Source organism: Psammomys obesus, unplaced genomic scaffold (assembly GCF_907164565.1).
Source record: "Psammomys obesus unplaced genomic scaffold, mPsaObe1.curated_primary_1811, whole genome shotgun sequence".
NCBI classification, from domain to species: Eukaryota; Metazoa; Chordata; class Mammalia; order Rodentia; family Muridae; genus Psammomys; species Psammomys obesus.
The window spans coordinates 5690621-5716791 of NW_026592666.1; the positions used below are offsets into that span (position 1 = coordinate 5690621).

The window sequence follows — 26171 nt, forward strand, 5'->3', positions numbered from 1 at the left end:
ACACACACACACACACACACACACACACACACACACACACACACACAAAAAAAAATACACAAGCACTCAAACATGTGTACTTATGTATTATATGTAATTTTCTTTTAATGTCCAAATGAAATGTCAGTGTTACTTGGATGCTGGTTCTTGACAACCCTGGCTCATCCTGAATTGTGGGAATTCCTTGTTTGTTGGGAGCACGGTAGGACGAAAGGCTCTTTGGGGTCCGATGGTGTAACAGTAAGTGCTGAGCTTGTGTTCCCTGCCTGAGTCATGCTTAGCAAAGCCAGCAATGGATTGGTGCCAGGGCTGTGAGGGGCCTGATCCAGCTCTTGAAGCTGTACTGTTAACCTGTAAACTGTATTCAAATGTTCCAGACACTGAGATGTGAGAAGCTTTGTACATCTTGCTGAAGAGGCCTGGAAGTGCTTTGAGTTCCCTGTAATCCTTCTTACTGACTTTTTTCCTGCTTTCTCATTGGGCGGTATGTTAGGAGCCGAGATATTTGGATCATCATCCCCCACAGCCCTTCTGAGCACAGCTTTTCACTATCTTTTCTCATCCCTGCTCCTCCCCCTCAGAGTCCCAGCATAAACCCAGAAAGAACGCTGGTCTCTTCACCTGTCTTCCTATTCAATCAACAGGAAGCCCCTTCCCCAGACTCCTCAGGAGCTTGGTGGAAAGACTTACTGCCATTCTTTTCTTGGATATCATGGACCATTTAATGTCTGTCTTCTTTTCAATGCTGTAGGCTAGAAGAATAAACTATTAATGAATTTTAAGTAAGAACACTGTAACTTCTGCCTTTTTTTTAGCCGATATTCCTAGTTGCTGTCAGTCATCTTGGGGAGAATCTGATGTAGTCTATGTTTTGAAACTCGTAGACTGGACATGTCTTTTTTATTATTAATTAATTTATTAATTATAATTTATTCACTTTGTATTCCAGCTGTATCCCCTTCCCTCGTCTTCTCCCAACCCCACCCTTTCTCTCTCATCTCCTTCCTTGCTGTTCCCAGTACACTGATAGGGGAGGTCCTCCTTCCTGTCCATCTGCACCTAGCTTATCAGGTCTCATCAGGACTGGCTGCATTCTCTTCCTCTGTGGCCTGGTAAGGCTGCTCCCCACTCAGGGGGAGGTGATCAAAGAGCTAGCCACTGAGTTCATGTCAGAGACAGTCCCTGTTTTCCTTATTAGGGAACCCACTTGGACATTGAGTTGCCATGGGCTACATCTGTGTTGGAATTCTAGGTTATCTCCATGCATGCTCCTTTTTTGGATTATCAGTCTCAGAATCACCTGCATGGATAGTGGCAAAGTGGAACTTTCCCTGAATGGACACTATTACTCTATTCATTATTTACATTTGAAACAATAACAGAAATCCTTCTGATAAAAACGACCTCATGTACATTTTAGTAAGACAAAGAGTTAAACCAGAGCTGCATCTGCTAAGGTAGAAAATAAAGTGCTGGTCAAGTCAACTTTACCTTTATTTACTCTTCTTCAACAGGCCCTCCCTACTTCCCTCTTCTTTTGGTATGTGTTCAGTTCACAGGGGAAGCAAGTCACAGCTTTTCCTTTTCTTCTGCTGTCAGGGCCAGGTGTGAGATGTGAATGGAAAATAAATCTTAGCTGTGAACATCACCATTTCTTCAACCTTGACCTTTCTCTCTCTCTCCGAATTTCTCACCTGAGCAATCTAATTCTTTAGCATCAAGAAATTGCTGAAGGAAGAAATGTTAGACCTAAGTTTTAATTAACTCTGCCATTGATTTGTACATAACTCTGCATGAGTCAGTGCCCTTTAGTGAATCAGATGAAAATCCCCAGAGATTAATGATTGTTCTCAGGAATTTTTCTGGACCAGGTTCCAGATTCTTTGTAATGTATTCTGGCTTCTGAATTCATTAGCTCACTTCATTCTTCACTGGGAAGCAGAGAGACCTACACAGAGCTGGGCATGTGTCTATGAACCACATAGTTTTTATGATGGAAACATCAGGCGATTATGTACTACATTTATAGTTGGCTTAAAGATCTTCTTTGGCAGTTTCACCTACTTTAATGTATTTTCAACTTAGCAAACTTTATATGCTTTGAAATAAAATTCAGTTTTGAAACTGAGAGGGAAAAGGCTGTCTGACTTAGCCTCCACTGGCAATTTGACATAGCATAGAGTCTCCTGAGGAGCAGTTTCAACTGAGGAATGATTTCCCAGATTGTGAGCATGTCTGAGGGCATTGTCTTGATGATAAATTGGCGTGGGAAGGCGCATCCCACTGTGGGTAGTAACGTTTCCTGGGCAGGTGCCTGCATGCAAGCCAGTAAACAGTATTCCTTCACGGGTTCTTCACCAACTTCTTGTTCGAGTTTCTTTCTTGACACCCATCAATGATGGATCTGAAAGTGCAAGCCAAATGCTCTTCTCTCCCTAAGTTACTTTTGGTCATAGTATTTTAACATAGCAACAAATATGAAACCAGAAGACCAATGATTGGACATTTGAGTATCTCTACAGCCAGACTGGCATGAATATATTTTAAATATTAGAATTTTATACACTTCCTTCCTCAAAAATTAGTACGTAAGATGTGAAAACATAAATATTTTCAAAAATGATAAAAAATCTGAGACAAAGAAAACTATTGAAAATGCAAAACACAGTAATTCGGATATAGTTTTTAGTGAAGTGAATACATTTTCCTTCCCAAAATATTATCATTCTAAAGCATCTTTAGCTATCTGGGATAAATGTGATTCAGTAAACAATGATTTGCAATGTGGCATCCAGATTTTCTAAAGTTACAAGTAATTTGACAAACAGTTTGCTGTGGAAACAGGAATGACATTATTTCTATTGCAACCTTTTAATGTTACATCCTTATTTTTAATTACAAAGAGTTTTTCATTACAAGAGAGAAGTTTTTTTTTAAGCCTACAATATTTAATGGGAAGACCATTGTTATTGGTTAATTTCATTTTAAAATGATTATTTTAGTTTTGTGTGTATTGGTGCTTTGCCTGCAGGCATGTCTTTGTGAGGGTGTCAGACCCCACGGAGCTGCAGTTACAAACATTTGTGAGCTGCTTTGTAGGTGTTGAGAATTGAATCTGGGTCCTTTGGAACAACAGCCAGTACTCTTAACCATTGAGTCATCTCTCCAATGCCGCTTAATTTTGTTTAAATTTGCCTTTTCCCCCACTTTATTAAAAAAATAGGTTCTTTTCTCATATCTTGATTACAGCTTTCCCTTCCTCTACTCCTCCCACTTCAGCCCCACCTCTCATCCAGATCCTTAAGGTTACATCCTAATGTGCTCATTTGATCCATTTTCTTCTGTTTGTAGCCTATAAAATAATCTGATTAATTTGAATTCTGAGTATTGGTTACTGTTGAGCAAAATAGCTCTCCAATATCCTTATTGCCATTTTCAGGGTCTTTTCTTTGGAGGGGGGTGGTCGTCCATGTAGCATAGAATGGCCTCAAACTCCCAGTCCACCAGAGGCTTGCCTTGTGTCCCTGATCCTTCTACCTCTGCTCCCCTAGTGTCAGGTTATAGGTGTGTACCACTGTGTCTGGCTTGGTGTTTTGTCTTTGTTTTCATGTCAGGAAATCCATTTTTATTTAAATCCTGAAAGGACTAGTTAAAGATTTCCAGAACTTAGAAAATAATCATATAGAAAACAGCAGGATTTAAGTAAATGAAAAACTGAGTTAATTCCTTCTTTTTCTTGTTTTCCAGGAAGACGAATGGCACCAGTTTCCATTAGGTAAGTGGCCTCTGCACTCATGTCATTTCCCCTGCTCCACTCTTCCTTCTTGACTCTCACTGAATTGCTATCTGAGTCATGCCGAGGTGACCCGCAGGTTTGGTCCTTTCTCTGCTTGACTGTGGTTCAGACTTGGCATCCTTTTGGATCATGGGAGAACGTTCTGGTGTACTCTTCCCTTCTCTTTCTGCTGGTCCTCTTCCCTTTTGTTTCCCCTCTGCTACAGTGATGGCTGCCTGCTGGGCTCATCACAGCTTACATTTTACATTATAAATATACTAAGGTTTTTCCTACCTAATTACAACTCAGTTGTTTTTATGTCCATGCCTTTGAACATGGGGCCTCCTTAGCCTGGCCTCCTTATGCCCTCAGTCTTATACCTGAATGTCACTTGCTGATGCTAAAGATTCAAGCCTTGCCCCTATAGGCAGCCTTTAGTGTCTCAGACACAGACAGCTGTCTCTGCATGCCTGTTCACCTTCTGACATTAACATTCTGGTTCTGCTTCCAGTAATAGGTATTTTTCCTTCTGCTTGTATGGGGATGAAGAACACATCTATTTTTTTCTCACATGATATCAGCATGATGCCTTAGAAAAGTACATTAAAGTACTTTTCCTTTTAAAAAGTCATTCTTATATAATATGCTTACTAACGTTTAAATAGTATTTAAACCATGTATAAAGTTAGATTTTAGAACTTGAAGATGAATGGCTTTCTTTTCTATATTAAGCAAGTAAGCCTCTATAAACTGAATGCATTTTTTTTAAACTCAGCCCCAAATGACTGTGTTTCTTACCATATTCCTCAGAGTACCAAATTCTATACCTAGTGATACTCCACACTCAGTGCCAGGAATGAGGGGAGGAAGTGGGGACAAACTGAGTCTCAAACTTAGTATGAAAAACAAAATCCACTGTTTATTATTATTTAGAAAGCACACATAGCAATTTATTGGGGGAAAAGAGAAAAATGCAAAATAAGTGTGCATACAAATTCATCTGAAAAGAATCAATTTCACTTCCCAAGTAATATCTATGTGAGCGTTAAAAATTGTGCATTTCTTCTTCTTTTATCCATGACTGGATTTATGGATAAAGATATGTGGAAACATGTCTCATACTCCTCAGAAATCCTTCTTCCAAATATGTGACATAGGCATGGCCTTTTCCTCTTGGAAGGTTTTTACAGGTGTGTTCTTGGATCACGCCACAGTCTCTTTTCTCTGAGTTCGTCTCTGATGACAAGTAAGGATACTCGTGAAAGAAGATTTGCCCTTAGTTCTTGACTTTTTCTTTAATTTCTTCTGATTCTTGAGTGAGATTCCCAGCTCTTCCATGATGGCATTGAAAGAGAGACACTAGAGAGCACAAAATAAGAAAGTGTCAGTGTCCTGGGACCCACAACCAACTGGCATTTACTTGTATCTCTTGCCTACCATTTGGTGAACATAAGTTACTGTTTTTAAGGCAGGTTCATAACTAATGGCCAACTCCCATTACCTCCTCCTCCACCCACTGGCCATTTGTTTTTATACTGAGGCAGTATAAAAGGAAACTGAGGCAGCAAGTTAGCTCAGTAGACTAGACTTATTGACAAACACACCAGTATAGAATTTCCCAGTTCAGGAAAAACAAAAACAAAAACAAAAACAAAACCCACCCAAACCAAACCCAACAAAACTCAAGGCTCTCAAAATAGACAACTTACCTTTGCTGAGACAGCAAAATAGAGTTAAATTAAGGCATTTCCCCCACTGAGATGATCCAAACATTGATAGGGTTATCAAGGCATACGACACTTCAGTAATGCTATAGAAAATGAACAAACCTTCTCTACACCAAGGCTTTCTTTTTTGCTCCCATGAAACCTTACTTTGTTCCTAAAATAAAATCTAAGTCTTGATGACTTTCCTTTCTGATAAAAAAAAAGAAAAAAACAATTTTAAATTGTATATTTTCTCCAAAAAAAACAGAGATTCTGGCAGCAGCAATGATGCAGCTGGGGTTGAAATGGAAAATAATGGCATTGAACTGCACAGCAAAAATAATGGTACTGCACAAAGGAACATGGAAAAGTGGAGGAACAATGTTATGCATATGCAGAATATATATATAGATACATATCTCCATTACGATATGCTATGTCTATTTGCATGCATGCTATATAATCAGCCAATACAACATAATGTGCTGTCATATCTTCTATCTGAGATGCGCTGTTTGGACACATTTCTGCCTATGGGGATCTACAGCTTTACTTTTTTGATGAGGGTACTCTGAAAATATTCTCCAGAGAGATAAGGTCAAAACTGCAGGATCCACATATAAGAAACACAAAATCGAATGGTCAAGGCATGGTGAGGGGAAATGGGACATTGCTATTCCCTGGATGTGAAGTGTCTGTTAGGAGAATGAATCCTTTCCAAAGATCTGCTGTAAAGTCTTTGCTGGAGGTGAACAATACCTTATTGTGCAGCTTAGCTTTGCTAAGTGTGTATAGTTCTCGAGTTCTGTGCTATTGTATTAAAAAGACAATTCCAGAAAGATATAGAACCTTCGGAACAGATGATTACTGTGCAGGCATTACTCTTATGTGATCAGCTCCAGCAAGACACGGCTGATAATGAGCTGACTGCATATTGCCAGGTATTTTCTGCTTCACAGAAAGACGTTGACCTCCTAGGTTCAGAAAAGTCTAAATGTTGGCATTCAACTTGTATTTTAAGAAAGTATAGTTCAAAAAGGCTTTGATGGATCTAGATGAAAAGTAGTTTCAACTTCTACTTGCTTTTAAAGTCCAATATGCAAATTTGGGTTTGAGATGCAAACTTTTTCAAAAATCTAGTGAGTTTTGAGAGACTTTCATCTCTGAAACATGTAGTTGTAGGATTTTATTTTCATTTTTATTTTCTATGGTGAAAAAAAAAAAAAAAAAAAAAACCTGAAAGTCCTGGTGACACTTGCTAGTTCACTGTCAGTTTAGGTATGCTGTGATCATTCAAGTTCCCTGTGAATGTCAAAAAGACTGTAACAATTGTTACAATCGCAAATGAAATATAATTATTTGTAGCATTGTGCTATGTCAAAGTCATGTGCTGCTACCTAAGTCAGATGAATGTTTATAGCATCATTTTGATGGATTGTGTTATGTGAAGGCTTTGATAAGAAATTTAAACACAAGGTTTATTCATTTCTTTTAGTACAGGGCATGTCTAATTTCAGGATGACCATTTAAATGGAGATGAAGAAACATAAGGAGTGTCAAAGATTTTATAAACTTTATTACATATGAACCTTGTTCCACCTATTAGGTAGATGGGCACAAATTGTTATTGGGAATATTAAGTCAAAAGAGAAAGGAAGTACTGTCTAATTCCACTTATATGGACTGCTAATCCCTGCTGATTTCACTGAAAATCATCTATGATTAGATCCTTTTTTAGTCATGGTAGGAGTTTTGTGAATTTTTTTCCCCATGAAAACATCTTATGAAAGTATACTCTTGCTTTTATTTTAACTCCCATGGATTTAAAACTATTCATGCCATTTTTAATTCAAGAGTAAAAATGAAATAAAAATGTACCTTCCATGGGAAAATAAAAGCACAGAAAGTGTTGGTAGAATGTTCTCTTCTCTATTTTGGGTAGAGAGGCGGTGATAGATTTTTATCTATTTTTCAATTTTAATGTATCTAATTTTTCTTTCAACCATAACTTTCAATTATGGTTTTCTTTAAAAGTGCATCATTCTCCAAAGTTTGGACAGCCTTAAAATGAAAGTCTTTCTTTTCTGATCAAGCCTAAGTGCTTGCTCCCTGATTGCAGTATGAGCAAGCTTCACTTTATAGATGATCTCGTCTGTCTTCTGTCACAAACTTTTTGACTCTCACTTTGTCTCTTACTGTCAAAAAGAAAATGGCAAGATATTGGGGCTGACCTTTCTGCTTCCAAATCTTTGATGTATCCACAAAGAAAGGTGACCCTTAAGGGCCCTGTCATTCTGACCACAAGTAAATGATAGGCTCATCACCAAGAAATGAACCAGTGAAAGTCATTGCTCAGCTCAGAGTAGCATGTCAGAGCAGCATGGGAAGAGCTCATAATCAGTCAGATTTTCAGTATTGTATCTCAGAATCTGCACTAGCTTCGAATGTTTCTGTAGTTCTTTGTTTATTTTGGCACCGGACATTTCCAATTTCAGGATGAGCATTTAAATGGAGGGGCAAGATGTGTCTAGGTAAATATCAGTTATAACTTCTACTTGATTTGAAAGTCCCATGTGAAAATTTCAGTTCCGGAATTTAGGAATTTCCCCCTATTCCTAGTGTCATAAATACATCATTTTTTTAAAGTGATGGTTTAAATTTCTAGATGCTACTTTTGACAGAAAGAATTAAGCATTGAGCTAACTGTCTTTCTCCAGCAACACTGTGATTACAGGCAGAGTCCTAGCGGTTGTCCTCCGCCAGGTGGTGGAAGGCAGATACTGCTATCATTTTCCTGGGTCTACGCTGGCTTGTCTGTTGCTGGTGGGCAGTGGTCACATCCCTAACATAGATCCACACGGCTATGAGTTATAGTTTGTAGGTGGCCACTAGCATCAGGATGCTGGAGTTGACACTTAGCTTACTTACTACTGGCAAGACAGTTTCTTTTTCTTTCTTTTTTTTTTTGATATGTATCAAATTTTTTATTAATTATTTTTATGTTTTAAAATTATTTTTATTTTTGTTAATTACAGTTTATTCACTTTTATCCCCCCTGTAGCTTCCTCCCGCCTCCTCTCCCAATTTCATCCTCCCTCTTCCCCACCCGTGTCCCTCTCCCAGTCCACTGAAAAGGGAGGTCCTCCTCCCCTTCCCTCTGATCCTAGTCTATCAAGTCTCATCAGAAGTAGCTGCATTGTCTCCCTCTGTGGCCTGGTAAGGCTTCTCCCCCCTCAGGGGGAGGTGATCAAAGAACAGGCCAATCAGTTCTTGTCAGAGACAGTCCCTGTCCCCATTACTATGGAGGCCACTTGGATACTGAACTGCCATGGGTTACCTTTGCGCAAGGGTTCCAGGCCCATTGAATTTCTTTGTTTATAAAATGGTACTATAATAGAGTCTTTTTCCCAGAGCTGTGATGAGAATTCAGTGAGCTGGCATGTGTGTGTGTGTGTGTGCGCGCGCGCGTGTGTGTGTGTGTGTGTGTGTGTGCATCCAAGTGTGTGTGAGAGAGAGGGGGTGGAGAAAGAAAGAGAGAGACTTCTCTTTTAGAAGAAAGGGAACTGAGCAAAAAATTATTCTAGCAGAGACCCAAATAAACAGTTCATCTTGAGCTGCGGTGCTCCCGGGAAGCAGGTATGCTTGGGGAGTTTGATTTCCAGAGTGCATTCTTCTTCCTAGCTTCTCCTGCTCCAAGCATTTCTCCTGCTCCAGACATTTTCCCCCTTCCTTCTTTCTCCTGCCTTCTAGTTTCTCTTACATTCCCTGTTGGAGAATTTCTTTTTATAGTTGCTGACTTCATGATGCCTCCTTTAGATTAACCCAGATGTTTGATTTCATGGTGCTAGTGTAAGCCTGAATGCAAATTATACAGTCTCTTCCTATCCCTTTAATTTTCTTACTGTGGATGCCCCCTTGGAAGGGATAGACAGAAGTTAGTGTTTTACCTGTGCCTCATTGTTACAACACTAGCATGAAACTCTAGGTTCAATACCCGGACCTGTACGACATGAAGTTTTGTTTGTTTAGTTTGTTTTTCGAAACAGGGTTTCTGTGTGTAGCCTTGGCTGTCCTAGACTCCGTTTGTAGACTAGGCTAGCCTTGAACTCACAGCAATCTGCCTGCCTCTGCCTCCATAAGTGCTGGAATTAAAGGAGTGCAACACCACACCTGGCTGACATGAATCATTTTTAAATGTTTATGTTATTTTGCTTCTCAAATAAACTATGTCCGAAAAACCTAAATAAAAAATGGTCCAGAGAGAGTGCCAAAGAAATTTCTGTATTATGTGATGTGAGTTTGCAGTATGTTTAGCCCTAGGTTTTCTCATATAGGCTTGATACTAGTGATCAGGTGACACAGGTTGTCCGTGTCCACTTGATTCCGTATAAACTTAGCATTCACACATTTAGATGTTCTGTTGCATCTGTGCATTTAGACAGATGCTTTGGAAAGTTATTTTGATGTTTGCAATTTTCGGATTTTTATCCCAACAACTTTTTAAGGGAGCTGTAGCCAGTGACATAAGAAGCCTACCCAATAATATAGTAACGTCTTATGTTGGTATAGTTTTTTCCCTTTAATTCAAATGAGTGACGTGACCTGTGACATTGACATTGTTAATAAATTTTCATGTTGAACACTGATAAGACAGATGCTAGTAATATTGTCATTTTATAAATGTAGCATCACTCACTGTATTTGTAGGCTTTTAAATGCAAACTATGACTTGACATTTTTTTAAAAATACCTTTTCAGTAAAATTTGAGATAAAAGAGAAATAGGTTACTGAGAAATCTGGGATTATTGCAGTAGTAGTAGCTTTGTCATGGTGTGGTCAAAATATGCCAGTCTCAATCAGGTTTTATTTTAAAATGAGAAAGTCTGAACACTCATGAACTTAGCATTGGTTTTATCTTGAAGCCTGCTGGCCACCAAACCTAGGATGTTCAATGTGGTGCTGGCTTAAAGACGGAAAACCTTTAAAAGGGCTGGAGTAGAACAAACCCACGTACAAGCACCGAGAGGCTTCGGGAATGATCGCCTGCTTGTACTAAGGCTTTGTTTATCGCAGGATCTGATCAGAGAGTAGAGAACACGCTTGGCTCCCTTTCCCTCACGCATAAAGGAAGGCACGTGAGGGCCATTCTTGCAGTGGTTATGTATGCGCTGTCTTGTGTATGGCTGCTGTGTCCTGCCTGTAACAGTGTAACAATGTACCATTTGCCTGGACATTACTATTTTTCTGAGTTCATTCAGAACCCATGGGTTACCTTTTATGCACCTGTCCCTGCATCCAGACACTCAATGTTGATCACATTCCTAGTTTCCACAACAGTGGTAATGTATTGACTGTGCCTGAGAACTAGTGAGTGAGCTGATTTTCGTCCATACTGAGAATCCTGGGGCAGAGGGAACCTAGGCACTGAAAAGCCATTTCACAGTTTGGCTACCAAGCTTTACCCTATCTCTGATAGTAGCCTCCTTGTTCGGACCCTTTCTCATACCGTTGATGCTGCTTTGATCTGGCCCCTCGTAGGTAACTAATCTCAAGCTCTGGTCTTTCTTCCCATGGCACGTACACTTACCGAGCATGGTTTTCCTACTCCTCTAACATCACCTTTCACATCTGGTGGGCCTCTTTTGCCTCCTTTTTCGTACTTTTCTCCCTTTCCTGCATCTGGAACCAAGATCATTGCCTTCTCAAATCCTAGATTTGAGGGTCTCCATCTGCAGGAATTTGTTCCCTACAGTTTTCCTGTTCTGGCTATTGCATTGTAACCACGAATCTGTAATGCCCACAGGACTGCCCAAGGACCCGCGAAACACAATGACCTTTTCTCTGGTTTATCTTTATCCAAAGGCTGACTTTAGCAACACATTTTTTTTATCATAATAAACACATTGTGGGACAACATGCTTAATCTAAACGAAATTCGAAGTTTTAAAGAAATTATGCACATAGGCCAGGCCAGGGCTATGAAAACCATAAGTCAAGTAGATAAGAGCAAGTAAGTTCACTCTGCTTTAACACTAGGGGTAATTTTATGGGATCCCTTAAGAAGTGTGGTTAAACACAGAGGCCGTGCAGCATTTTGATATTAATTTAAATGTTCCTTACCCTTTTTTCCCTGAATGGCAGTCATTCCCCCCCACCACACACTTTTAAAGTTGTAATAAGATGTTTTGTAAGGTAGGGATGCTAGGTGTCCAGAGAGAGAAATTTGCATATCTACATTCACAAGTGCACTTTGTGGAACCGTTAGAAGACATGCCAGTCTTTGAAACCATTGGCTATGATATCTACATGTTTGTAATAGAGGTTTGACATTAGAGATCCAGATTTGAGCTCTAAAAGCACAGCACACAGGTAGAACAAAGGATAGCTCATGAAGATACAGTTGTTTTATACTGTACGAAGCATACTCCCTGAAGGTCTGACTCATCTTGATATGTGGAGGGTAAGATAATGGAAAATATGCATGCTAACTATTTCTGCTGTCCTTCCCAGCATTCTTAGATAGGTTGTGCTTTAAGAATTGGGTCTTACCATAGAACAAGTCCTGTTTGTTTCTCCTTTGCCAATTTGTGTGTAATCAATTCAATGCTTCCAAGAATTGTCTTGGAAGTACATGCTTCCTTGTTTCTCTCTCTCTGTGGTGATTTAATATGTAGGTTCATCAAGATTGAGAATAATTTCTCAACTGCAGTAATTCCTGTTTGGAACAATTTGCATATGTTTGACTGTGTGGGCACCTCTCACCCTTGGTGCTGTGACGCCTGATTGGATTCTTTTCAAAGAGGAGACCTTTCTTTGAAGTACTGTCAAGGTGATGTAATCTTGCTTATCACCTTAAATTTTAATGTATTCAGCAGATACATACAATCATTTCCAAACACATACACAAAAAAGGATTTTATTTGCATTTTACTTCTGTTATTTTTCTTTCCACTTTCCTAGTATATTTAAAAATTACTGGGTTGAGATGGTAACTTCAAATTCTATCTTCCTAAAGTTGAGGGAAGCAAATTCATTTGCTCAGAGGCACATGGCCATTTAGCAGCAATGTGGAGGAATGAACTATTCTAATTCTCAAGACTTCTATCTATTGGGTCACACAGGATTTTCGGAGTTGGGATTAGAAGACAGTATTGTTTGTACATGGAAGGAGGAGTTTCTGGATGAATACTAAATGTCTCCTTGTTTCTCTGATAATACTGTTTGGGTTTCTCTGCAAAGGCAGTCTTTCCACCAACATAGGCTTCTGCATACTTTGTTACATATGTTCATTTGACCAAAAAGGAAAAAAAAAATGGAGCTGTGGACACTTGTAAGTGCATGGAAAGGTGCCAGGTGGGAAGACTTCTCTTGGACAATAGTTTTTCAGTTCCTGTGGTTTTAAAAGGCTCAAAGATCAAATGAGGGAAGCCGTCTACTTAGAAGTTGATTATTTTATATTTAAATACTGTAAAATTTAAAATGTCATTCAACTGGAAAACAGGGAAGAAAACCAGTTGTGGTTAAGTTTGTTGAACTTTCTCAGTTGTTGTGGGAAGCACAGTAACTTGACGCCATTCCTTGGGTCTTCATTATTATTTTTGCCGTGTATACACTGTGAGGATACTGTGAGGATGATGCCTGTTGTTAGCAGTTTAGGCGTCAGCTGAATTCAGCCTGTCATCAATGAAGTTCAAGTTTGGCAAGGGGTAAAACCATGCAGCTGTGCAACTATGGTACTGACCTGCTATTCCCAGCATGCTCTAACACTTGTAAACAGAAACTCTTTGAAATTTTAAGAAAGGATTTTTCCCCCATATGACCAGTTTCTATAGAAGGAAATTTGAAAGCTGAAATGTTTTTTATCCCTGTGCATCTGGACATGAAATCCTACAGATATGAGAAGCACAGTGAGATGTTTCCTACAGGTGAGCTACAATGTCAGCAGCAACAAGGGCATTTTATTCTCTGTAAGAGATTAATTAATGATGCTATTTGTAACAACTGTGCGTGCAGAAAGCAGTATAGAAAGAATGCACCCTTTCCTCTTGCTTTTACATGTTGTTCAAGCTTTCTAGTAAACAAACCTTGCAGTGTTAGCACCGGGTGCTTAGAAATTAATTGGAATTTATTGTGGTATTGCATTGTGGCTCATCCAGAATATAATATAATGTTTGTCAAATACAATGAGGGTTTTTGAAAATGATTTTCCTTGGATAAGTTTATAATCATATGAATCCATCTGATGTTCATATTACTTACTTAGTTTTTCTGAAAAAATGTTAAAATTCAATTCATAATTTTGGTCTAAAACAACAAAGTATAATATAAAGTTTTATTATTTTACTTCTTTGGATTAGGTGACTGACAGACTTATGAAGAAAAATTAATGTAATGTTATTATTGTTGATGTCTTTGTTCGATCTTTTAATACCTTTTTGCTTCTCTGCCTGACTTTAAGCAGTATTTTAAAAATAATACACAACCTGCTACTGTATTATAAAAATTCATGCTTACCATCTAACTTGACAAAACTGCTATGTTCAAGGTAGTTTTTTTTAAAACCCATGTTTACCAAGCGTTGTAAAGTAGAGCAACTGTACTCAGGATTATTGCAAAATAAATTCATGTGAGAAAAACTATCAAAAAGTCCCTAGCATTCAAGATAGCTCAAGACTCATGGGTATGACCTGATTTTAGAGAAATTTAATGCATCAAAGTTAACTTTAATGGAAACTAATGCATAGAACTAAATTTGAGTATTCTTTTTTTCAGGCTTTATTAAGCCTGCAGATGCCAGGCTGTGTCCACCAAGTGAACATATGGTGCTCAAGTGTAGGAACTAAAATCACTCCTCCAGATGACTGTGATTAACACGAAACTCTCTGAACTAATGATGTAAATACACTCTGATGGGTTTTGTTCTAAATTTCACTTGAAATGCAATGGACCCTGCAGAGGTCAATGGGTCCTAGCAGTTATTTCCATGGGAACAAAAACTGATTGTCTGAAGGTTGACAAAAGAAGAAAGTATGAAAAACCTTGTGAAGGCCTAAAGCAGCAACAAACTACTTACCTGATGATTTTTAGTAGGAGTAAATCTATCTTTTTCCAGTGAATGTTGAGATTATCAATTGAATATAATTAAGTTTCTGTCTTAAAGACATGCGATTTCTTCTTGAAGCCTCCTTTTAAAGGGTCCATTGTAGATAAGATGCCAAACATATTATCTCTCTCTGTGTCTGTCTGTCTGACTGTTTTTCATCTATCTAATAATCATCTATCTATTCATCAATCATTTATCTATCTCTCAATCATCTATCTATCTATCTATCTATCTATCTCCTTCATCATCATCATTATCATCATCAACTATAATCTATCACTTAGCATTACTGGTTCTATTTTTGCAATTACATGGATAAACTAGTGCTTAGATTACTGAATCTTAACCCTTTCTGACTATTAGAATCAACTAAACATCTCAAATTATTCCAGTTGACTTACCCTAACTTTACACTAAAAATGTCTGGAAAGAAGGCCCAAAGCTCCTACTAGAAGTCCTCATATCTTACCAATTCGGACCCTTCACTTGAGTATAGTGACTTTTCCATCCATTTTTAATCCATGTGCAGGAAAAATTGGACAGAGTTTGAATCTCTGTGTTTATAATCCCATTTTCTAAATCTGGGTTGGTGTGAAGATGCTGAACTCATTTTTGCACTGCTCAGGTGACCACACAGAAACATTTAATTTTTCTATAGAATGCAATATTTGATGACCGGTGTTTATTTTTTATTTTCTATGTCATGTTATTATTTCATTTAGTTCTCATGGTAGATGTAGAAAGTATCATCTGGGTGACTTTGGTCTTCTCAGGTGCTTTTAAAAAAGAACACTATGACCTAAGGGTTTGAGAGATACAGAATAGGATGGAAATTCTCCATCCATGACATCATATTACATATACTAAAGTACTCTGTGGTGAGGGAATGTTGAATGTGCTACCCTTTGAGTTATTTAACTATGAACACTAAATTAAGCACTCTCCAGTGGAACCTATTTTGAAAAATACTTCTTCAAAGCAATCTTGTGCTCTAGAAAGTAACTTCCCAGGGTTAGAAAATGTTAGTAACTGGCCTACACTGACTGCACACATGGCTTGCTTGAACCTGAATCTGGCTAATTTATAAATTCTCTTTTAACATTAATGTCATGTCTCAAGCTTCTGTACTCTAACATCTGTTATTTTTGATTAAAAAAGCTGAATTAAAATTACTGAAAGGATCAAACGTAATGTAGTATAAATATTTTGAAAAGCATAAACTACTTTGTAAATATAAGAATTAGATAGCATACAGTCTAAAAGGACACCAAAATGCCATTTGTTTGTTTGCTTGTTTTTTGAGGCAGGATCTCATGTTACCCAGGCTTCCTTTAAACGCAACACATAATAGAGATTGATCGTAGATTTCTAATTCCCCTGCCTCCACTTCTTGAGTGCTGGGATTACAGACTTGTGCTGCCACACATGGTTTTGTGCATAATTGGGACTGAGGAGCATCACAGGCATCATGCATGTTAGGTAAAAACTCTCTAACCAAGCTCAGCCCAAGCCCTCATCATATTAACTTTTGAAGAAAATTACTTTTTTATTCATCTCTTAAGGATGGTCTGTGCAGAAAGGCGAATTTTGCTAGTTATTTTCAGCCTGAGTTTTCTGTATCATCCATCACTCAGAAAAAATTTGTAGCCACTTTGGTATATTAAATAGATTTTGGGAAATAAACTTAAATTGTTTGTGGATTCTGTATGTTGAAACAATGTCACAAAACTAAGAGTAATGTGGCCTTTATTCTGCCTGGCAATGTGATTCTATTGATTCTGATATTGTGACTTCTGATCGGAGACACACAGTAGCTTTTTCCTACTTTAATAACAGCAAATAAGTAGTAGTATACTTTTTAGATGTTTTCATAAGAGCTCATTTATTTAAAGAACAATGCTGAGAAACAACCAGTGCAGCAGTGAAATTTTCTGATCATGCTTTACTGAGGAACTATGAAGTTGATTAGCAGGAGTTGTGAGTAAAGTCCTAGAAGCCATTTACAGCTAAGCAAGAAGGTCCTGCAGCATGATTGCGCAGAGGCCAGAAACTCCCTCACTTGACATGTCACGATGTGCTCTCCTGACAGAGAACAAAGACCAACTGACGGCGTATTGAGAGACGATGAAAGGCAGTTCAGTTTCCCTACTCTCTGCAAAGGGGAAATGAACTCAGTGCAAACAGCAGACATTCTCTGTCACACCAAATTAAACATGCCATTGGCTTTTTGTGTCACTAAGCTGAGTTAGTGTGGGGTTTGTTCACTTCGAATGCAGGTAGAAAATAAATCTGCAGAGATCTGTAACTAATGCATATGGAGATTCTCTCTGGCACTTATTTTCTCCACAGCACAGTTAGAATGAATTAATAATGGTGATGGGTCCAGGGAAACGAACGTGAATTCGGCAAGGCTCAGAAAGGATGGCTTCGAGAAGAACTATGCTGTCTTTGCTGTGTGAGAAGGAAATGCAGTAACATTGCATGAAAAGATATTCATCATTGCAAAGACTGAGTGTGGCTGAGCAGCAAACAGAAGATGATAAGAATTAGTTCATAGTTTAGGACTCTGCTTGGCTCTTCAAGGAAAATTATATGTGGCTTGGAAGCAAATCAGGTTCTTTGTGGCTCTATACCTACAGACAGCTGCTAACTGCTCTTTGAAAGCCTGATGTTGCTGAGTTTCTGTCCGGAAATCATTTTTGACTGAGCCTCACATCCCTGAGTGAGGTTCACATTCGGTAATCCCCTTTTGCCTTCAAGTTCGACCATTATTCTTTCAGAGGTGGTTTCTGAATCTTTAAGAGCTGAGGCACCTTCCAGGTTTTGGGTAAATAATGCATTTAAACTTTTGGGACCAATTTAATGGAAAATTAAACAGTGTTATAGAGTTACTTGTATACTTATTGAAAAGGCATAGTTACAGAAAGTTTGAAAAATATAGGTCTAGAGAACACAGGAGACAGGAAGAGGTAAAGAGAAGGAAAGAAAGCTCACAAAGATAAAAAGAAGTGCACAGAATTAGCATTTACCCATGCCTTGCCCTGTTGTGTGTCCCAATTTTTGCTTATGAAGAAAGGGTCATTTATTTTTAATGCATAAAAGAAGCACAAGATGACAATTTTGGACAGAAATCATTTCATATATATGTGTGTGTATATGTGTATACACACATCCATGAGCCTACATTCCCATAAAAAAACTCTTCGTTAGTATATAGTGCACATCTGTTCCAGAGGCCTGTCCAGGGTACCTGGATTAGTGTTTGTACATTTTGCTAATATAAAGGGAAAGGGCATGATAGCAACTTCTGCTTCATAGATGCAGGTACAAGCGACACTCATTACAAGCAATTCTACTGGAAACAGCTTTTAAAAAGCCTCAGTTATACAGTATGGACTGAGGACTGTGTCCGAATCCCCTTTTCCTCTCGTAATAATTTGCCACACTCTACATCGGTAGATAAAGTAGTCCCAGAAGTGGAGTTGGTCGGATGGGTTTGTTTACACTGCAGTCCATAAAAGAAACAAAAAGCCTTGCATGCAAAAGAAATGGAAAAAAATAAAGTGAATAAACAGAAAGCAAGAATGAATGCTTAGATGAAAAATTAAATCAAATGAAGCCAGCAGTTATGAAGTAGCACATTAAAGCATAATATATACAAGCTTTTATTTTTCAAATTAGTAGCATAAAACAAGACACCTCAAGAGCAAATTGAAAGTTAAAGCAGACCAGTCCATTCTATCTACTAATTAATGACAGTTTTCTATAATTAGGCCCAGGAAAAGGGTGCTCTATATTCTCACAATTGCTTTTTAATTCGGGGGAGGGTTTTCTTGAAGAAACAAAGTTGTAATGAATCGTCCCCCATGTTGGACACTCAAAATATAGTTTGCACATAAAAAAGTGGTTATTAATCAAAACCAGATTTGCAGGACTCTGTGCAAACTGAGCGTGTGAAGCCCTATGTTGAGAATTATTAAGAGTTTCATGATATTGGTAGTAGAGCTAACAGTGCTTAGCTTTGAGATTCTAATGGTATCGTTAACTTAAACTAGTGGATTAATACACTGCAGTGTCCTAGAGCTCTGTATTTTATTCATCTTAGTAAGGAATTGTCTTAAATCACAGTCAATCCTGGAGCTTTTTCTCCAAACCATCTAAGTTCAAGGCGTGAACACCTTTAAAATTAAAATATGTAAAAATAGCTTGACTGTTGAAATTGTCCCATCATGCTAGATGCAATTTTAAAATATAAAGTTTCAAATATATTTTACTGTCATTTTGTACTGTTTACCATATTCATAGCAAAAAAATCACATAAGTTATCTTTCCACATGTTATATGTCAATGTAAGTAAATGCCCAATTTAAATACACTGCTTTGTATTTTTATAGAAATTGTTTTGCAAAGTGTACCCATCTCAGAGCGTATACTGAAGGGCTGGTAACATTTCTCACAAGTGTCTTCTGCAATTTTAGATTTATGCCTCCCTTGCTCTTTCTACACTTTCTATATTAAGAGCAAATAACTGTCAAAGAAATGAAGTGGGTTTGGAATTCCTGCACTGCCATTCCAAATAGTGCTAATTGGATTTAGGGTACAAGACTCTTCCTTCTCCTTATTAATAAATGATAGACCTGCGGTGCCGGCAGCGCCTGGCAGGGATTCAGTGCTCTTTGCTCTTTGCTCAGAAATGGCTCTTCTGGGCATCTAATCCAACAGACAGTTACAAAAGGAAAAGTACCCTTAAAATTCTCAGATTTAAGACAAGTTCAAAGTGAAAGCTACCCTGTCTTAGAAAAAGAGGACTCACCTGCTCAATGTCATTGTTCTTCCGTGATTTGTATATAAATTCACCAATGGCTACAAATACAGAAAGGACAAGTCCTGCAGCCAGAACAATGAAGATGCCCCCAATATTTTCCACTCCCAGAGCACTGGCTTCTTTACTGTCTTCTTCAGGGCAGCCATTTCCCCTCCACCATTTCTCTTTCATCATATGCAGCTTCCCTTCTTCTTGTAGTTGAAGAATGGCAATTGTAATTTTATCCCGGTAAGGAGAGCCTGAAAGTTGGGGGTGATTTGGATGTTGGTCAACATATGATTAAGAAGATTTCAAGACACTCAGCTATCTTAGTGATAAATACTCCAGAGTTGCTGTGAAACCTTGATGAACAAATTTATCAGACAAGGTTGGGAATGTCCAATCTTCTATCTCGAAGGCTCTAACTGATTTGAAAAGAGAGAGGTGACGTGTTGCAGTTTCTCATTCTAAATAAAGGAATTCTGTGTCATTCTTCACCAGTCTTTTCACATGTCAAGGGATTTACGTTTAGATTATACCTTTTCTGGAACCTTGTGAACTCCTATTTGGCCATTCTTTCTTCTGTTTACCTATCTCTGTTAGAGTTCAGTTATGGCCACATTTCCAGCCAAAGGGAGCTAAAGTGATGGCTGACATTTCTAGTCTTGTGTTATAAATCTATCCCACATGCTCTGCTTGCTCCCTTTTCCCACATACACTGCAATAAGGAAACACTTTAATGTCAGTGGTGATGGAGGAGCCACAGCATAGAAGGAATGTAGGCTCTAGGGTCACTGCAGGAAGCACATCCTCTCATTTAACCCAGACTGAGCTATGACAATTAAGGATTTTTACTGTGCAAAACATTAAAACATTTCAGATGTTTACAGTGGTTCTTCTATATTGATTCATGTACCAATTAAGATAAATTATGCTTAAATTAGCTATAAGGTACTATAATGTTCTATGGCAAGAACTTGGTAATTTTCATGGTCTGTCTTCTGATAATACCATTAAAACTTTAATTATGAAGGGCTGGAAAGTGCCAACATGTATACATGGACATAGTATCTTAATTCTGAATTCCTATGTTAATCAATGGAAAAGAGATAAAGCAAGATTCCTTTACTCATTTAGTTCCTTGGATGACAACATTTTTGATAGTATTTCTTCTCCTTAGTAGTAGAATGCTCCCTTTGCTTTCAACAGGTAAAGCCATTCCTGGTGAAGGCAAAGTGAAAAGTCATGTATTGTAAAGCAAAGGCAAAATCTTAGGAATAGTAAAGTCAAGACTGTTTGTTGAATAGGTTCAAAGAAAATAAAAATGTGAAGGTCTGATTAAGAACCAAGACTCAGTCAGTTCTTATTTGTTATGTCTCAGCGCTATTTCTGTGGAAGTGCTCCCAGCTGCCCTCCCATTCCCACCGATGACTCGTGTCCCATGCAATAGCTTAAGTTCAATAAGCTCAGGTCTTATATTTTGTCATTTCTCATTTATTTCATCATAAGACAAAAAGCAATTGTCAACACTCAAAAGCTACCTTAAAAGGACAGTGAAATGCTTTAGAGGGAGATTATAGCTTGTCAGTTCTGAGTATGGATTTTCTTTTGGGGGGGGTGAGAAAATGGATTTTGGAAAAAAAATAAAAAAATATCAGCTATTTGCTTAAACTTTCCCAGAACAACGAGTAGAGGCAAAATTAGCAGCATTAACATCCTCAGAGTATGCAAACAAATGAGAGAACCTGGAGAACTTTGCTTTCAGGTGCATGGAAGTGCTTAAGGAGCAAGAGAACGCTTGGTCATGCTGTACAGTAGGCGTGGTGATATATGCACTGGGTACTCAATAAAGCTTGCTGCCACTCTCCTCCTGCCTTCAGGCTGCACAAGCCCTAACACACTACAGATAGATGGAGAACCAATCTCTGCTTAATGCTGGTCTCTAAGGAAGGTAATTTCCAGCCTTCCAGTAACCTGTTTAAATCCTAACTGCTCTCACTCTCCTCAGGTCTTATTTTAAGTCCCTCAGGAGGCACATTTCTAGAGCCTCTGTCCTGAGAGTCTCCAAGCAGCAGCTTTCAATTTTAGCTTGGGACTGAGCCAACTTTGCCAATCTTCTATTATGGAAGAGATTTTGGAGACTCTGGGGACTCAGGGCAAGACTAGACTGGCAGAGACCTTTTCACATCTGCATATCTTTTAGCTTCAGTCTTTGTTGCTACTAAGTGGTCTGATTGACATTAGAAGTGACTTCTTGCAAATCATTTGAAAAAAAAAAAGTATGTGTACACATGGATCTTCCTGAATAGCAACTGATCTTTTTTCAAGAATAAATTCATCATAAAAGAAACATATCTCAAATGTTTCTAGCAGCTGTATTCCCCATGGATGAGTTTGCTCTGAAGCCCACCATCTGTTCCAATTATTCCCTCATTGTTTTTGCTTTAAAAGCATGACAGGTTTATCACCACTATGAAAAACTCCTGGAGTATATGTCTTTTCATCTAGGAAGGGGAGATGGAGGCTCTTTAACATTAGCATTTGTTATAGGTAACGTTGTCAAAAGAGAGACTGAATGAATACATGTATGTCTCTCCATGTAATGGGCATCATGATACAAAAATACAGACAGAGTCATCACAGAGGCAGCCTTATTCACAGGAGGCAGGAAGCCCTCCACAAAGCACTTCATCCATTCAGCAGAGCAGCAGGCAGAATTAGCTCCCATGATTCCTGCCTCATACTACCACTACACTGTCAGAAATCTTAGATTTCTTTTTTGTTTTTTAAAATTTTTTTTCAGGACCTTGCCTTTACTGGGTGACCACTCTACCACCAAGCTGAGTCCTAAACCTCTAAGGAGTCCATTCTTTAAAAGGAATACCGACTAAAATTCTTATGTTAACATGCAACTGCTCTCAGAGTAATGTGCTTTCTTGTTTTCTATAATTTTTACCACACAGAAAATTTGGTAAGACAGAGGGATGCTAAAGGGATAGGGGTTGGGACTGTATGATAGAATATGGAGTGAGAAAGGTTCAGTGTAAGATAATCTAGATTAAAGATGGCTGAATTAAGGAACTCTAGTTGCTACCCAAGAAGACACAGCCTGTCACAATCAATCCTGGGCTCCCAGTTATGCAAATATTAAGGCAAAAACATCTGTTCCTGTTTTTTCTTTTCTTTTCTTTTCTTTTCTTTTCTTTTCTTTTCTTTCCTTTCCTTTCCTTTTCTTTTCTTTGCCAGCTTATACTTCACTTACAAAACCAGCTGTGAGGAAACATAAAGAACATTGCTCAACCTCTCTCACGCCTATTATCTAAAATGAGATAAAATGGCCAAGCTAGGTTAGGGGGATAGGACATTGTTTTAAGGCCCCAAAGGTCTACTATGTCTATTTAGTTATTTTCTAAAGATCTTTAGGAGCCCTCTGAATAGCATGTTGAATAAATAATACAAGAGATTCTCACTTGGAAAAGAACTACCAGGAACACTGGTATTTCCATCAGGGAAAGGCATCAGAATCAGAGGGCCACCCAGTTCTAGTTTGTTGCCTGCTCTTTTCCCTGTGACACTACCTACTTTTCTTCTTCAAGTCTGCAAAGGAAGCTTCACTGTTAATATGCCACATCCCTGGGATGCTCTCATTGGTTAAGCTCTGTATCTTTGGGATACAGTTTTTCCTCCTTGTTTCTGGGTCAAATGACCCCTGAGAGTCCTTGAAAGTGTGTTCCTTATTGCTTATTTCTTATAATTGTCCCCATGGCATCTTGTCTATTGGTCCAGCTGTAAGCTTATGTCTATAATGTGATATTTATGCTGCATACATGGTTTTGTGTGCCACCTTTTGTACATGTTAGATGACAAGTCCATTAAAGAGTTTAATTCAAATTTGCCTAAAAATTAGTAAACATATATAAACTTAGTCCACATTCATTTAAACATAAATAGAAGAAGTTAGTAATTTTAAATTGACAAGAAAATTTAAATGTCTCCACAGCTGATAATAATAATATACATTATTATTAACAATATACATGTATTATTAACAATAATACAGTGGTCTGTATTATTGTTATTATTTTACATTTCAAATACAACTTTTTGGCTTTTCATTAAAATATTATACTGTATTATGGGGGGATACAATATGAATAAAGTGTAATTAATAGAAGTTAAATAAAAAATTAAAAAATATTGTACTGTGATCTGCTAGTAACAATATTTAAGAAAATTGACTAAAAGATACTTCATATTCTATCAAAATAATTACACTTTCTGCAAAACATTTTACTGCTAAGAAAACTGACTCTCAATAAAGTCAAAACTTAAGTTTTATAACAGCTGAACTTTAAGTGACTACTCATTCTTCCAGCCTGGTGAAGCTCATGTTTTTGGTGTTTAACAGCCATGGTTGGATACTAAATTCAGTAAGGGTTGTCTTAGGTTTCTATTGCTATGATAAACACCCATAACCAAAGCAACCTGGGGAGGAAATGGTTCATTTAATCTTGCAACTCACAGTCTGTCACTGAAGAAAGTTGGGGCAGGAAGGCAAAGTAGCTACCTGGAAGCAAGAAATAAAGCAGAGACCACGGAAGGACACTGCTTACTGGCTTGTTCCCCATGGATTGCTCAGCCTGTTTTCTTGTGCCACTGAGGATGGCAAGCCAGGGGTGTGTCACACACCCACAATGGCCTGGACCCTCCCACACCAATCATTAATGAAGAAAATGCCATTTAGTCTTACCTCTAGGCCAGTCTGATAAACACATTTTCATAACTGAGGTTTTATTTTCCAAGATGACCTTAGTTCACACTGACAAAAATACTAATCATTACAAGCATAAATGGGATAAAAGAACAGAAAATATTTTGTTGCAATACCTCTAAAAGGGTCCTACACTTTGGTAAGTCCCCTATTCTCTTGATCAGAGAGGCCATGGAGACCCACATAAAGTCTAGCCACTTTGCATTCTTTGAAGAGGACGTTCAGCACAACAAAGTTTCTAGTGCTTCCTAGGGAAGTAACATGGCTAGCAAGACCTTACCCTATCCTGGTGCATGACAAGGTTGGTAGAAGAATACTAAAGGAGCCAACACATACCTCCTATATCCCTTACAGGATCCCATAAGGAAGCTTAAGAGACCGTAACGAAAAGAGGTTCATTTGTTACCACCTGCATGGTCTAAACACCCAGGGGGAAAGTATAACCAAAGAGTAAAAAAAATTGTATCACAAGCAAATTTTAGTAGCACCACAAGCACTCTTATTCTGACCCTGTTCTGTCAGGAGACCTGGTATTTCTAAAAACACACAGGTAAAAGGCTTTACCCAGTTAAAGCGGATGCCTAGATCATTACCAGACAACTGAACAGTGACTGGCCGCATCTAAATCTATCTTCTATATTGATATGCTGTTGCTAAAACCCCCAATTCTCTGTGTCCATAACACAATAGGCTTTTGCCTTTCTGCTACCTTTTCAAGTGCATTAAAACCATTGTGTGTGTATGTGTGTGTGTTGTGACTGACCCTATTGCTCAGTTTTTCTGTTTTGGTTTTCTTTTGTTCATGGGTTAGCTTAATTCTCAACTTGACATTACCATGAATCACCCAGGGAGAGATGCCTGACGAGGGATTGCCTATACTGGGTTGGCCTGTGGGCATGTCTGTGGGGCATTGTCTTAATAAGTTAATGCTGTGGGAAGCCCCTGGCCAATGTGGGCAGCACCATGCCCTGGCAGGAGCCTTTAACTGTATTAGGAGGGGCGATACCCAGCTGAACACAAGCAAGAGAGGAAACATGTCTGTATCCATTTCTCTCTGTTCTTGAATGTGGATGTGACTAGGAGCTTCCAGCTATCCCTACTGGGATTGCTCTGTGAGAATGGACTGGAGCATAGAATTGTAATTGGAACAAGCGCTTTGTGCCCCAAGTTGCTTTTTGTCAGCGTATTTTTCCTTTATCTCAGACACAGAAATGAAACCAGAACACTGCCCAAAGACTACTCATAAAGCTCATTAATCAAATTACTAAATTAGCCCAAGGTTTTTAAAATAATATTGCAACACTTATTTTTCACTTGCAACAGTTGTGCTGAGCCCTTGATTTTCTGATTACTGTTTAAGATGGAACCTTAATTGTGTGTGGTGAAGGTAGAGGCTGTTTTTATGTAACATATGCAGGCAAGTTCAGCAAAGTATAAGCAGTATCCAACATGACAGTGATTTTCAAGAACAACCGTCTCAAGGAAGGCTTGACTAGGGGGTTTCAAAACCATTAGCAGGTCTTTGTGTGTGTGTGTGTGTGTGTGTGTGTGTGTGTGTGTCCCTTTCTGGGATCACTTGTAGCCATATGCTTACATTTTCCATTTAGTCCCTGAATTTTAACCTGCTCATCAAGTTTGTGTCTTCTGGAGTTGAACAGTTTCACCTTCTGAGGCTGCTTCTGCAGGATTTTAAGCCCCTGCTAGCCAAAGATCTGCTTCCTATAAGATCATTGGACGAACAAGGACCTTCTGTCCAAACCACATTTAAGTAGGTTTTGTTTGTTTTGTCATGGCTTCCCCTGAAATGTCAGCCAGGATAATGGATGATAGGTCAGACCACTAATTTGTCCCTAATTAGCTCAAAGCAACTACAGAAGAGACAGCTAACAAATCTACCAAGGACAGATAGTTTGTCTTCTGGAGGAGAATGTGGAGGGCCATAAGCAATAAGCTAGTCAAAACACAGAGAACAAATTACTGAAATGACCATGGTATGCGCCCAGCACTAATT

General features: G+C 38.4%; 1 protein-coding gene across 5 annotated transcripts in view; it reads right to left on the reverse strand.

Annotated features, from left to right (window-relative positions):
* Positions 1 to 4693: 4693 nt before the first annotated feature.
* Positions 4694 to 26171, reverse strand: part of Grik1 (glutamate ionotropic receptor kainate type subunit 1) — a 379259-nt gene continuing 357781 nt past the window's right edge. For 2 of the 5 annotated variants that reach the window (XM_055614912.1, XM_055614911.1), the window contains 3 exons: positions 19399 to 19649; positions 5605 to 5691; positions 4694 to 5134 (listed from right to left, as the gene is read on the reverse strand). In XM_055614912.1, coding sequence (XP_055470887.1) covers positions 4979 to 5134; positions 5605 to 5691; positions 19399 to 19649 — 494 coding nt within the window. In that variant the 3' untranslated portion in view covers positions 4694 to 4978. The remainder of the gene's footprint in view (positions 5135 to 5604; positions 5692 to 19398; positions 19650 to 26171) is intronic. The other 3 variants (XM_055614914.1, XM_055614913.1, XM_055614915.1) reach the window with 2 other exon arrangements.